The sequence below is a fragment of the Tympanuchus pallidicinctus genome, unplaced genomic scaffold (genome assembly GCF_026119805.1).
Source record: "Tympanuchus pallidicinctus isolate F22 unplaced genomic scaffold, pur_lepc_1.0 scaffold35, whole genome shotgun sequence".
Taxonomy (NCBI): Eukaryota; Metazoa; Chordata; class Aves; order Galliformes; family Phasianidae; genus Tympanuchus; species Tympanuchus pallidicinctus.
In genome coordinates this window covers 482370-495844 of record NW_026294753.1, presented here as the reverse complement: position 1 = coordinate 495844, position 13475 = coordinate 482370, and the positions used below count along the sequence as shown (strand labels likewise).

Here is a 13475-nt window from a genome sequence, read left to right as displayed (position 1 = left end):
GGTGATTGCTTTTAATCTTTCCAGTTTGGCAGCCTGGAGCAAAAGTTAGCCTTGGCAGAACGTATCCGTGGGCATGTTCTGTCCCTGGCTTTGCAGATGTATGGATGTAGGGTGATCCAGAAGGCCCTCGAGTTTATTCCCCCAGACCAGCAGGTAATTGTAAGTTTCAACTTTAACTTTCTTCTTGATGTTGAACGTTTCTTGCTGTTTGGTGACATGAACTGTAATCTTCTGTTAGTCATGGTTGTGTTTGTGGATGGTGTTCTTTTGGTTTGGTTTATGGTACATCTGTTATGTTTCTTGTGCATGATAAGTAAGTATGTGATACTGTTCTCAGATCTCACTGTCATCTCCTTGTTCCACTGAGCAGCTGATGGCACTGGTTCTCTGTTAATGCCCTGCAGTCAGATGATACAGGCTAGCTGCTGATGGAATTATGAATGTTAGTATGAATGAGAAGATGCTTTAAGATCCCCTGAGGTAAATGGTGCCAAAGTTTTACTTTGGCATATTTGCTGAGGTACTGCTGCTGTGATATGTGGGTCAGTACCCTGCTTCCCTCAGAGTGAGGCATGTGAGGAGCCCCTAATTCCCATCAAGCGAGGCAGAGTTGGATAAGGGCTGATAATAGCCTCAAATCTACTCAAAGCTCATTAATAAATCAATTCCAGTAGGATTTTATTAACAGTGAATTAAGATGAAAAATACACTCTGCAAGCTAGCTACTAAAGGTGTTAGGAATCATTATATAGGAGTCTTAATGTAGGTTATTAAGTTAGGAGAAAGAACAAAGCACCACCACTAACAACAGACACTGAAGTAGAATTTAGAAGTGTGCGTGTTCCTTTTGGGTCAGGCCCAGGTTCACTTGAGTGCTGCCTCGTGGTGGCTCTGTGCCAGCAGAGTGATGAGGGGCAGCACAAACTGGCCCTGCTGGTCCAAGGATTTCCCAGTGTCTTCTAGAATGCTGTTTTGTGAGTACTGTGTGCTCCTGAAAAGCCTGGCTTTGTATCAGTTCCAGAGGTAAAATGTCTGTGTGTAACTATTGAATTCCTCAGAAATCACCTACTGTTTTCCATTATAAAGCTTTCAGCCTGCCTGTGCTATGTTAGTCATATCTAGAACTTGCCTGTTGATTTCCCTAATTATGGTATAATATTAGCTTGTGTTTGTAAAATTCAAGTTCTTCTCCCGGTGATGAGTGAAGCTGATACTTAGAAGTTTGTGAAGTTGGAATGTCTTACATTTCTGTCTGAGGGGAGCAGAGGAGGAGGGAACAGTAAGTGCATAGCGAAGTTATATATTGGGGAATAATAGTCTCAAACGTTTAGGTTAGGAACACTCAGGTTTAGGAGGATGCTCATGTGTAATGAAGAGTGTTCCCTCTTCAGAACAGTGGTATTGTGGGTGGCTGCTGTATTGCAGCAGGTTTCATCTCAGCCCTCAGCCACTGGGAAATTTCCCTGGCATTACTGAAACACATGGGTGTATCGTTCGTGCCTTCCATGTTCTCCACGTTCTTCCTCTGTGCTTAGCAGCAAAGCTCTGCCTTTATCAGCCATGAATCCTGGTGGTGCTTTCTGTTTCTTTCTCTCCTAATAGAACGAGATGGTGCGGGAGCTGGATGGCCACGTCCTGAAGTGTGTAAAAGACCAGAACGGTAATCATGTGGTGCAGAAGTGTATTGAGTGTGTGCAGCCTCAGTCCCTGCAGTTTATCATTGATGCATTTAAGGGACAGGTAAGTTCTTTCCACAGCAGTGGCTGTGAGCTACTCACGTGTTTGGGGACGGAACATTTAGCAGGTGTTAGCCTACAGTGTGAGCCTAGGAATTCCTCTGCCATCTCCCTTTTGCCGTTTTCAAGTTTATCACAGTAAAGCAGCCTTGTAAACGTCTTTACTGCAGCATTTAATATTTTTGACTGATGGGAAGAAAGCATGTGTGTTATTAATTTATCTTCTCAGTAAAGGTGCCGAGCAGAGTCTTCTGATGAGTGTAGTAAATTTTCATGGTGATTCTCTCTGTGAGGAGGCTTACAGGCTGTAATTCCCGAGGGTCTGAGGTCAGGGGCAGAACGTGAGAGCGCAGTTACTTGTGCTCCATTATCCCAGTGCTGGATTTGGGTTGTGTAGCTCCTTTGTTCTGACTGTAGTTGGCTTGTCTTCCATTACAAAAGTGCTGTTCTGGGTGTTTCCAGCTTCAGCTTAATTGGCTTTGGAGAGTGACTTTGAAGTACTGAGGGTTTTGCCACAGGGATGTGAGGATAGCCTGGGGTTATTATAGCAGGAACCAGACTTTATTAGCTTGTCTGCTCTTGGAACATCTGCAAAAGTGTTGACTTGCTTGGCTGTGTCAAAACAAGCAGGATTCTAGCTGGGAACTTGCTCAGCAAATTTGCTGGCTCACATTTAGCTTTGGACCTTCCCTCGGGGAGTTAGGCAAGGCAGAAACACATCTGGGAACTTGGTGGATGGCAGTGAAATTTCTTTGGCCAGCTGTCCTAGTTTCAACTGAACTTTTGTATGCAAGCTTAAACTTAACTACCTCAAGACTTTTTTCTTCTATGGTTCATTGCATTCGAAAGTCTGTTTTCCTGCCCACTTTACTGAAAATAGTTATTAAAAATTTGTAGTCTGCCTCCTTGACATCAGTGCTTGGATTTGCTGCTGCTTTTAATTTTAAGCCAGCAAACAGGACTTTGTGCTTTAGACAGAAAACTACACAGCAATAATAAAATGAATAGGTGTCATGTTCTTAGCAACAGATTTTATAATCCTTTAGAAATGAGGAAGAAGGTTTCTTGTTGTCACTTCTGCTAAGCACAGTTAAGACTTTTAAACAAATCCAGATACATGAGGAAAATCCTCTGAGTATTTTTAACCTTTCTGCTTCAGACTATTTCTTACATAGCTTTAATTATGCAACTGGCAAGCAGTATGCTGGATTTATTTTTCTGAAACTTTCAACACAGCCTCCAATAATGCTTGCCCATCCAGGTGTTCTTCATATTAATCAAGATACTTAACCTTTTGTTTCCTGTTCATAAACGGAGAAGGTGAAGCTCAGGTAGGGATGCGGTGTGTCTGCAGCCTCCCTGTGGCAGTGATGTGGAAGCAGATGTTTGCACTGTCTCAGCTGCAGTGCTGCAAGCAGAGTTCTGGAGCTGCCGTTCCCTCCCCTGTCCAGGAGAACCTGCACTGTTCATTGAATTCCAAAAGGTTTCTGGGGTTCACCAAGACTAACAGCTGTGTTGCTGCCTGTGCTTGTCTGTTGTTGTTGGACGCAGGTCTTTGCGTTGTCCACACACCCGTACGGCTGCCGTGTGATTCAGAGGATCCTCGAGCACTGTCTTCCTGAGCAGACTCTGCCCATCTTGGAGGAGCTTCACCAGCACACTGAGCAGCTTGTGCAGGTCAGTGTGGGAGTGGGAGATGGTGCTGGGGGATGTCCTGAGGTTGCTGTTCTGGACTGGGAGAGCTAGCGGCCTGCTTGGGATTGCAGCTGAGTGTTGCTAGGGCTGTGTGAGCATTGGGTGAGGAGGAGCAGAAAGGAATGGGGCAGGCAGGGACAGCATTATCACTAATCGTTTTGGTTGTGTGCAGATACCCAGCAAATATCAGTGTTGGATTTGAGTCCTTTTCAAAAGGGAAATTTAGTATTGAGTGGGAATGTATCCTAATGATCTCAAAGGAGTTGATGCAAAGGGCTGATTGTGTGTAGGAAGAGAACATTCTGAGATATTCTCCTTCTTGCCTGCCTTTCCTTCTTGCAGTCCTTCTAAGAGCTCTTTTTTCTTAGGACTTGTGCATTGGCACCCAGTGGGCATAACGTGGAGTGAGTCCTGTCCTGTGTGCCCCTGTGTAACACACTGGGAGTGGGAAGAGGTTGGGCCTGGAGGTGAGGCGTCAAGGCATGCCTCTGGTGCTGCTGAGTACCTGTGTTGTGCTCTGAACATGGACACATTTCAAATAGGAACATGCAGGAGAACAGTCTTCTGTAGCTAGAACTCTGCCATCAATTTCCAGTACGTGTTTGATATTCTGGAACCTGGAGAAAGCAGTAAATGGAAATGAGAAAATACTGATGTTTCGTGTGCGATGAAGTTGTTTTACAGTTTCACAGAGTTCTGATGAGTTTTACAGTTGGTACAAGGATGTGGTGTTTTTCCTCATGCAACTCCAGAATGCATGTTTTTGTGCAGGTGGGAACTATTTGCATGATTTAAAAGGAAGATGTTTTGATCAGGGTTCAGTCAGAGTTTGTAAGAATTAATGTGCTTCGATTTGAGTGGTTCCTGTCCAGATTTTCATGTGCTTCTATTTCTCAAACAGGATCAGTATGGGAACTATGTTATCCAGCATGTACTCGAGCATGGCCGGCCTGAGGACAAGAGCAAGATTGTAGCAGAAATTAGAGGCAACGTGCTTGTCTTGAGTCAACATAAATTTGCCAGGTATGAATTTGTTCCTTAAATCTCCACACCCTGTGGGAGTTTGGACACATGCTGGAGTTGTGAAAGAGTTGGGAGTGGGGTGTAGGGAGGTGAAAGGAGGTGAAAAATAACTTTCTGTTGAACAGCAGAATGCGATTTGTAACTGCTTAAAAACTGGAGTGAGCGACTGGCAGGGCAGATTTTACCTGTGAAAAGGGGATAAAGATGTAAAAGTGATTTGAGTCCAGGTTCTTGAACCTGAGCTGTGGTGTTTGTGGCCTTTGTTAAGCAGTCACTGTCCCTTGGAGAACACAGCGTTAGGAGCTTTCTGCTGTCTCTGGGGGCAGTGTCAAGTCACAGGGAACTGGGGAAATCAGTGTAGCAGCGGTTCTGTGCATCCCACTCTTAACAGAAGACTCTGATTCTCATATGCAGAGGCCTTGTGGTCCTTTTTGAGATACGTGCAGAATGCCCCTCCAGTAATGTGTGTCTGCCTCCTGGGGAAACTGAAGCGGTCTGGGGTTGATAGTCCAGCTGCAGCAGAGCTTGAGCATGGATAGAGGCAAAATTCAGGTGCTGTAGGGGATGCTAAAACAAAGCAACACTTCCCACACTTGTGAGCTGCTGTTGTGGGTGCTTCTTGCCCTTTGCACACGAAGGCTGAGCTCTTCACAGGTTTAATACAGGTTTAATCTATCTTTGTGATGGGGAAGGTAGTGTGCTGCTGCTTAGGAACACCAGGGAAGTACAGCATTAACAGGAATTAGAAGAGCGTGGTCTGAATGCTGTTGTTTCAGCCTTTTCCTTCCTGTTAATTAGTGCATGGTGTCCCCCGAGCTGAGCTCTAGTTACGGCAAATCATTTGGTGATTTTGTGATTCAGGCAGGGGTGCAGAGGATGAGACCAGCAAAACTCTCCTTCCCTAACCATGTATTGTATTTAACTTTGCTCTTCAGAGAACAGAGACTGCTTATCTAATATATTCAGTAGTTTTGGAAGTTCTCTGCCTTTGCTAAGATCTTTCATTCCTGGTTGTACTTCTGTTGTTACAACCTTGGACCTCCATTCCCATTGAGCCCCACTGCTGAGAAGGCCAAACAAAGAACAGCTCATCTGTTTCTCCAGGGTGTGCTGTGAGAACAGACATGGATCTCAAACGCAGCGTCACTGTAGAGATGCACAAATAAGTTTGGATGAAATAAAACCTGAAGTGGGCACCTGCCCCAGTTTCCCTCGGATCCCAGGAACGTTGGGGCGCTCGTGCCCCATTTCTGCATTTCTGCACCATCGCGTGTCTGCTGCAGGACGACCTGAAAGAAAGGAGGGAGGCTGTGTGCTCACCGTTGTCTCTCTTCGATTGTTACAGCAACGTCGTGGAGAAGTGTGTGACCCACGCCTCCCGTACGGAGCGCGCCATGTTGATCGACGAGGTGTGCACTATGAACGATGGCCCTCACAGTGCCTTATACACCATGATGAAGGATCAGTACGCCAACTACGTGGTGCAGAAGATGATCGATGTGGCAGAACCGGCACAGAGGAAGATCGTCATGCACAAGGTGAGCGGCTGCTGTCGACTGGGGAGGACCCTGTGTCTTCAGAAGTGGCACTGCCACACTGCTTGCAGGGAGGAGGCAAGTCTGATAGCTGCTTCTGCTTTTAGAATTTCCTGGCAAGTGGGGAGTCGCAGAGTTGCAGGAAAGCACTAGTTGGTGTATGAAAATAAGAAACACTGAGAGGCTGTTGGACTTGAAACCAGCTGGTTGCTTCAGGCAGTCTCTTCTGACCCAGTAACCCAGTTCTGCACTCATAGCATAGTGAATGCTGACTCAAACAAAAAAAAAAAGGCAAAGGCTACTTTTGTTGTAGCAGTGCCACCAGTCAAGTTTGGTGCTTGCTTGGCAAGGTGCCTTCAGGAGGTCTGGCAGTGATGACACACTTGCCCTCTCTGAGAACTCTGCTTGCTAATGAGAGAAGCTTTACGTACTCAGCAGAGCTGAGCCAGACCTCGAGCACTGAGGCAGAGCTGCTGGGTGCATTTCTGCTGCTTGTCGCTTCATATCCCTGCTTTCCTGCCCCGGCCAGGAGAGTCTGACTGTCTGCTAATGGGGCACGTGTGTTTTAAGTGTGCTTTTTGATGAGAGGCTTTCATGGATGTGAGGGCTTCATGTTGGTCAGAAATGAAGGCATTTGGGAGTTAAGCATTGCTGCCACTTGTGCCATCCGAGGCTTGTATGCCTGCTTCTCATGGGCAGGAGGCTCTGAGCATCAGGCAGTGTCTTCATCTTCCTGCTCTGTGAACAGCACGCATACAAATGAGCTCATCTTCAGATGGACTAATTCTTAGGTGTAGGAGTGGTTGCTTCAAACCCAAACCTGTGTTATTCCAAAAGAAATAATTAAAATAAGCGTGCAGGTGGACATAGACAGTCCAGCAGCAAAATGACCTGCGTCTTTGCTGATCCTTATGTGAGCTATGGATATGTCTTTAAAAGAAATCCCTACTGGCACGTTCTTCTTGTCAGGCAGCCTTGTGAAGAACATGCTAATTAGGTTATCAGTGGGGCTGTCAAAAATAGAAGTAGGATGACAGCTAAATAAGAGTGGCTGGATGTGAAGATTTCAGCAACGTTATCGAGCTGAATGAGAGCCTGGAAAAGCAGAGCACGTTGTCTGATCTTAGGCTGTAAAAATTGCTCGTACTGCAAACAAGCAGTTTGTGGTGTTGTGCTTTTGTTAACAACAGCACGACAACTGACAAACTGATGGTTGGAATTCTGTTCTAAAAAGTTTTAGGAATGAAGATAAACAAAGAAGTGTTGGACCTGGGAAGCTTTCCTGTGCCTTAACCTCTGGGCAGCAGCCAGACCTTGCAGGGACTGCAGTGTGGGGAGGGCAGAGGCCGTAGATCAGATTGTTCCCAAGTCTGGTTCTTGAAGTTGAATTAAGCGGCCAGTGAGTGAGCTGAAGAAATGGGGAGGGTTTCCTATGGGAGTTCTGGTCAGCCCTGGCCTGTGCAGGTCGTGGTGGTGCATCTGTCCTGGAAGCAGGGAGGAGGGAGTGCTGTGCGTCGTGGACAGGCTGCTTCCTCCTCCTGTGCAGTTCCCACTGCAGGGTAAAAGGGCTGTTGTGGCTGAGTTACTGCAGAAACTTGCTGGCAGTGTGGGATGTTTCTTGTGTAGTAAGAAAATGAATTACTCTTATGTCTCATTCCTCTGAAACTGTCCAGGAGAGCTTCAGCAGCATGATAGCACAGCTGGAACAGTGCTTTCCCTTGTTTGGGTACTCTTCCACTAACAGTGGCTTGGCTCCAGTTACAGGAATGACTGGAGTTGGAAGCAACTTCTATTCTGAAATAGTATGAAATCGTAATTCCATGGATTAAAAAAAAGTATAGTAAGTGTTGGGTTCAGAAAGAAGCTAAACTCTGTTCAGCCCAGGAATGCTGCGTGCCTTTCTCAGCATCCCTTAGGCTCACAGCTGCAGTTCGTACTGGGAGCCCTTTTGGGTGTGCAGCACTTGAGCAGCTCAGCCTGGAAGGAGGAGGGCTGTGCAGGAGCTGCTCAGTGCCCTGTGATGCCCGTGGTGAGCAGCCTGACCCGGGCTGCATCCACAGCAGCGAGGGCAGCAGGTCAGGAAGGCGGTGGTGTTCTGTGCTGTGAGGCCTCACCTGGAGCACTGCGTCCTGGTGTGGAGCAGCACAGCACAGACAGGGGGCTGTTGAGCAGTGCAGAGAAGGGCTGCAGAAATGCTCCAAGAGGTGGAGCAGCTCTGTGTGGGGACAGGCTGAGAGTGGGGCTGTGCAGGTGGAGAGGAGAAGGCTCTGAGGAGACCTGAGAGCAACCTTCAGTATCTAAAGGGGAGTGACAGGAAGGAAGGGGAGAGCAGAGCTGTGGTGATAGAAAAAGGGGAAATGGTTTCAAGCTCAAAGATTTAAGTTAGATGTAAGGAAAAAGCCTTTTACAGTGGGGGCAGTGGCACAGGTTGCCCAGAGATGTGGTGGTGCCCATCCATGGAGGCTTTCAAGGCGAGGTTGGATCAGGCGCTGGGCAGCCTGCTGGAGCTGAGCGCGGCGCTGCTCACTGCGCCCTTGGAGCTCCTGCTGCTTCAGGGCTGTGGCTCCCTGCCTCCCCTGCAGCTGTGCAGGCTGGGCTCCCTCTCTCAGCCTCCTCCTCCCTTTACGCCCTGCAGATCCGGCCCCACATCGCCACCCTGCGCAAGTACACCTACGGCAAGCACATCCTGGCCAAGCTGGAGAAATACTACATGAAGAACGGCGTGGACCTGGGGCCCATCTGCGGGCCTCCCAATGGCATCATCTGAGGCAGCCGGCAGCCAGCAGCAAGCGGCGCGGTTGCTGAACTACTAAAAGAAGAAGAAGAAAAAAAAGCCTTTGTAAATTTCTTTAATTTTATTATGCATAACATGTACTAATTATTTTTTTTAATTAACTGATTGCCCTGCTGTTTTACTGGTGTATAGAATACTTGTACATAGGTATCAAATGTACATGGAAGGCCACATTTTTGTTCACTGTTGTATCTATATTCCAAATGTGGAAACTTTCAGGGTGGTTGGTTTGAAGTACAAACAAAACACGACGTTTTTAATCCATCTGCCTTGCAGGCAACTCTTTGCAGATACCCCTTGTTCTCCTCTGACTCAGAAGTCAGCAACAAGTTTGGGTTTTAGTTGAGCGGCGCGAGGGACGCATTAAATGCTGTTATAAATAGGGAGAAAAGAAAAACCGACTCGCTGTGGAGCTTCAGTTTAAAGAGAATTAAGTTTCTGAAACTTTTTAATGGCTTTATTTTTGGGTTCCTTTTGTTTTATCTGTAACTTGCTAACGGAGGTAGCGTAGAGCTCGTCTGGGCAGGAGGGGGCACGGCCAGGAGGGGTTTGGAGCCGGGGGGCGGGCGTCCTTCACTGCCTGCTCGGTTGTCCTGCTCACGGGGAGAGACACCATTTGATCATTTAGCATGAGGAAAACAAACCCAACTCGGCTTTGGTCTTGCTTCTATAAATATATAGTGTATACTTGGTGTAGACTTTACATATATAAAAATTTGTAGTATTTTCTTGTTTTGATGTCTGATCTGTATCTATAATGTACCCTAGTAGTGGAACATACTTCTGACTGTACAATTGTACATTTGTAAACCTCTGTAATGTAAATGTGGAGAAGTTTGAATCGACATAAACCCGTTTTTTGGTAAGAAAAAAAAAAAGAATTAGCAAAACCTGTGCATTTCAGTGTATATTCACACCTTTTATGGTCGTAGCATATAGTGTTGTATATTGTAAATTGTAATTTCAACCAGAAGTAAATTTTTTCTTTTGAAGGAAATGTTCTCTTTATACAGCCTAGTTAATGTTTAAAAAGATGCTTGGTTTTATTTGTCACCTAGTTGAGCGGTAGCGATCCTTTCTAAATGTTCTGCAAAACAATTCAGTTCAGAATAGTGTTTTTTTGACTCTTACAAAGTAATGTTTTGCTTATTTTGTGACAGTAAGAAACGAAAAGTGCAAAAGTACAGAACCCCCCCTAGTTTTCCTTACAATCAGAACCCCTTTTCACCTTGTAAAGTGTGAATCACCTCCCCTTTTTGTACAGAAGATGAACTGTATTTTGCATTTTGTCTACTTGTAAGTGAATGTAACATACTGTCAATTTTCCTTGTTTGAATATAGAATTGTAACACTACACGGTGTACATTTACAGAGCCTTGTGTATATTTCCAATGAACTTTTTTGCAAGCACACTTGTAACCATATGTGTATAATTAACAAACCTGTGTATGCTTATGCCTGGGCGACTATTTTTTGTAACTCTTGTGTAGATTGTCTCTAAACAACGTGTGATCTTTATTTTGAAAAATACAGAACTTTGGAATCTGGCCTGGTGCTTCCTTCCCTCTCAGCCTCCTGCCCTCCTGCCGCCTCTTCCCTTCTGCCTCCCCTGCCCTCCGCAGGGCCTGAGAAGGTGGAGCAGAGGAGGAGGCAGAGCTCCCTGCCCCATCCTGGGCTCCTGGCGCCTCTTCCCCTCAGAGCCTGCTTACAGCCCTTGCAGCCTCCGAGCTCAACGGCAGCACCGCATCCATGCACCCTGCTGTGGGGCAGCTGTGGGGCAAATGAAGATCCGCCTGTGCTGCAAGCTCCTGGTTGCTGCAGCTCTTGCACAGGGGGCAGATGAAGTTTTCCCCACTGCCTCTGTGCTCTCGTTTTGCTCTCAGGCAGGTGCTTGAGTCACCATCCCTCAGTGTTCAGAAACTGTTTGGATGTGGTGCTCAGCGACGTGGTTGAGAGGAGGGCTGTTCGGACGCTGTGGTTGGACTCGACAATCTTCAAGGTCTTTTCCAACCTCAGCCACTGTTTCTCTTCCATCGCAGCCTTTCGGCAGCGTGGGTTCCTGTGCAGTTTGTGTTTGATGCGTGAGGAGCAAAGGTCGCCATGAGATGCAGCACTGAGCGCACGGTGGTGGCTGAGGCACAGGGCGGTGGTGGCTCAGCTGAGCACTGAGCTCAAACCTCTGTGGAAACTTTCCTGACTCGCAGACCTCGTTCCCAGGAGGCGCTCGGTGCTCAGCTCCGATCCGTGGCAGGGAGGGCAGCGTTGGGGTGGTTCCTCCTCACCTGCATCGTTTCTCACCTTTACCTGGGGTTCGGTTGCACATTTCTCAAGCTGCTGGGGCCCACTGCCCCCTGATGAAGAGCTCTGGGGCTCCACCCCCTCAGCCGCATTTTTTTGCACACCCCTTGTCCTGACCTTTGCTCGGGCTGCTGGCTGTGAGCAGTGCTGGGGCACAGCTGGGTGCTGCAGCCCCGCTTTGTGCCACTGCTGGAGGGGACGTGGGGTGAAGGGTGCTTTGACGTGGGGCGGGCCTTGCTCCATCCTGCTGCCTGTGATCCACATCACCCACATCTCACCCCATCAGCTGTGTCCCGTCACATCAACCTGTGACCCAGCCACATCCATCAGAGCAGCTTTGTCCCACCGGGTCAAGTTGTGACCAGTGAGGTCAGCCATGTCTCACCCACGTCCTGTTATGGCCACAGTGTCCCACCACGTCACCCATGTCCATCGAATGGCCTGGGCTGAAAAGGCCCACAGTGCTCATCCAGTTCCAACCCCTGCTGTGTGCAGGTCACCAACAGCAGCCCAGGCTGCCCAGAGCCACATCCAGCCTGGCCTTGAATGCCTGCAGGGATGGGGCATCACAGCCTCCTGGGCAGCCTGTTCCAGTGCCTCCCTCTATGTGAAGAACATCCCACCTCATCACCCGTGTCCCACCACCCCGGCTCATCACCCACAAGCTCCCCACGTCTGTGTTTCCCACCACGTGGAACCATTAAGGACGGGAAAGACCTCTAAGATCCCCGAGTCCAACCGCAGCCCACCCCGCCGTGCCCGCTGCCCGTGTCCCTCAGTGCCGCATCCCCACTCTGGGCCCTGGGACTCCTCCAGGCTCGGTGACCCCTCCGCTCCCCCCTGGTTTCCCCACCGCGCTGCTCAGTGCAGGGAGCGCCGGGAACCGCTGCGGGGCGGTGCAGCCTCAGCAAAGGGCTCCTCCCCGCTGGCACCGAGGCATCCTTTATTATTATTTGCATCTCGTTAATTATTGCACAATTAAGGCGGACAGAAGCTGCAGCGGAGCCCTGGGGGCGGGCTGAGGGGATCTGCTTCACCTCCGCCCCTTTGGGTGCCCCCGCTCAGGGACGGGCCGTGCGCTGTAGCCGAATTGGGTTCATTTCCCTTCTAAATCCCGGTGATGTCCCTTTTTTGGCTGCCTCCCCGCTCCACCTTCTCCCCTTCTCCCCACGTCTCTCCCGTCCCCCCCCAGCTCTGCCCGTGGGTCCCGTTGCCATCTGCCCCACGTCCCCTCCTTCATTTGCCCCAGGTCCCTTCGCCATCTGCCCCTCGTTTTCCTCCATCTGCCACAGGATCTGTCCCTGAACTCCTCTTCCACCTGCCGCGTGTCCCCCTATCTGCTGATCTCCCCATCACCTCTGCATAACTGCATCCACCCCTGAGTCCCCCTCATTTATCCCTCCCCATTCATCCCTGCTTCCTCTGTCCCACTTAGCCCAGCCCCCTGTCTGCCCGGTGCTGTTCTCTCTACCCTTGGATCCCTCCATCTGCCCCTGGGTCCCAGCAATCTGCTCCAGATCCCTCCCTATCTTTCCCCCCCCTACCCCCCGGCTTTTCCATGCCCCCCCCCTCCCCTTTGTACCCCTAGGTTCCCCCCATCTGCTTACTCCTGGGTACTTCTCCATGCCCTGCTATCTACCCTAGGTTCCCCCACCTGTCCCCTTGCCCCCCTGTTTACCCCTGGGTGCTCCTCTATCTACCCATTCATCCTTCTCTATCTGTCTCCATGCCTTCATCTATGCTGAGGTAACCCCTATCTACCTTTGTACCCTCCCCATTTGCCCGCATGATCCCCTACTACCCCTGACTACCCCCTATCTTCCCTCATGCCCCTCTAACTACCTCTGGGTATCCCCACCTATTCCCATAGCCCTGGGTACCCTGCCTACTCCTGGGTACACCTGGTCATCCCCATGCCCCCACATCTACTCCTGGATGCTCCCTATTTCTCCCATATCCCCTCTAACTACCCCTGGGTACTCCCCTAATCTACTCCCCTATATCCTCTCTATCTACTCCCTTGCCCCCTAACTACTGTTGGCCACTCCTCTAAATGCCCCATCGCCTTCATCTACCCCCGATACCACTCCATTTCCCCCTGCATCCTTCCCTATCAGCCTCCAAGCCCACTATCTACTCCTGGATACCCTCCTAACTGCCCCGAAGTCCCTCCCTGAAGTCTATTCCCTTCTATCTACCCCTGGATCCTCCCATTCTCCCCTACATCCGATTACCCGATCTTCCCCACTCCTCCCCTCCCAACCCCCGGCTTCCTTCCCCCGTAGCCCCGCATCGTCCCCATCGCCCCTCACTCTCCCTCCCACCCCCGGGGTAACCCCAGTCCGACACCCCCTGATCCCCCCCCACACCCCCCCTCCACCCCCCTTCTCCCCC

General features: G+C 49.3%; 1 protein-coding gene and 1 non-coding gene across 10 annotated transcripts in view; both read left to right on the top strand.

Moving 5' to 3' along the window:
* PUM1 (pumilio RNA binding family member 1) overlaps window positions 1-10331 on the top strand; it is a 67425-nt gene extending 57094 nt beyond the window's left edge. For 6 of the 9 annotated variants that reach the window (XM_052699054.1, XM_052699047.1, XM_052699051.1 and 3 more), the window contains 6 exons: window positions 25-159; window positions 1603-1740; window positions 3288-3413; window positions 4333-4454; window positions 5800-5992; window positions 8625-10331. In XM_052699054.1, coding sequence (XP_052555014.1) covers window positions 25-159; window positions 1603-1740; window positions 3288-3413; window positions 4333-4454; window positions 5800-5992; window positions 8625-8756 — 846 coding nt within the window. In that variant the 3' untranslated portion in view covers window positions 8757-10331. The remainder of the gene's footprint in view (window positions 1-24; window positions 160-1602; window positions 1741-3287; window positions 3414-4332; window positions 4455-5799; window positions 5993-8624) is intronic. The other 3 variants (XM_052699055.1, XM_052699052.1, XM_052699048.1) reach the window with 1 other exon arrangement.
* Window positions 6354-6439, top strand: LOC128088573 (small nucleolar RNA SNORD103/SNORD85). Its single transcript, XR_008210298.1, has one exon. It is a non-coding gene; the product is annotated as a small nucleolar RNA SNORD103/SNORD85 (small nucleolar RNA).
* Window positions 10332-13475: the final 3144 nt, after the last annotated feature.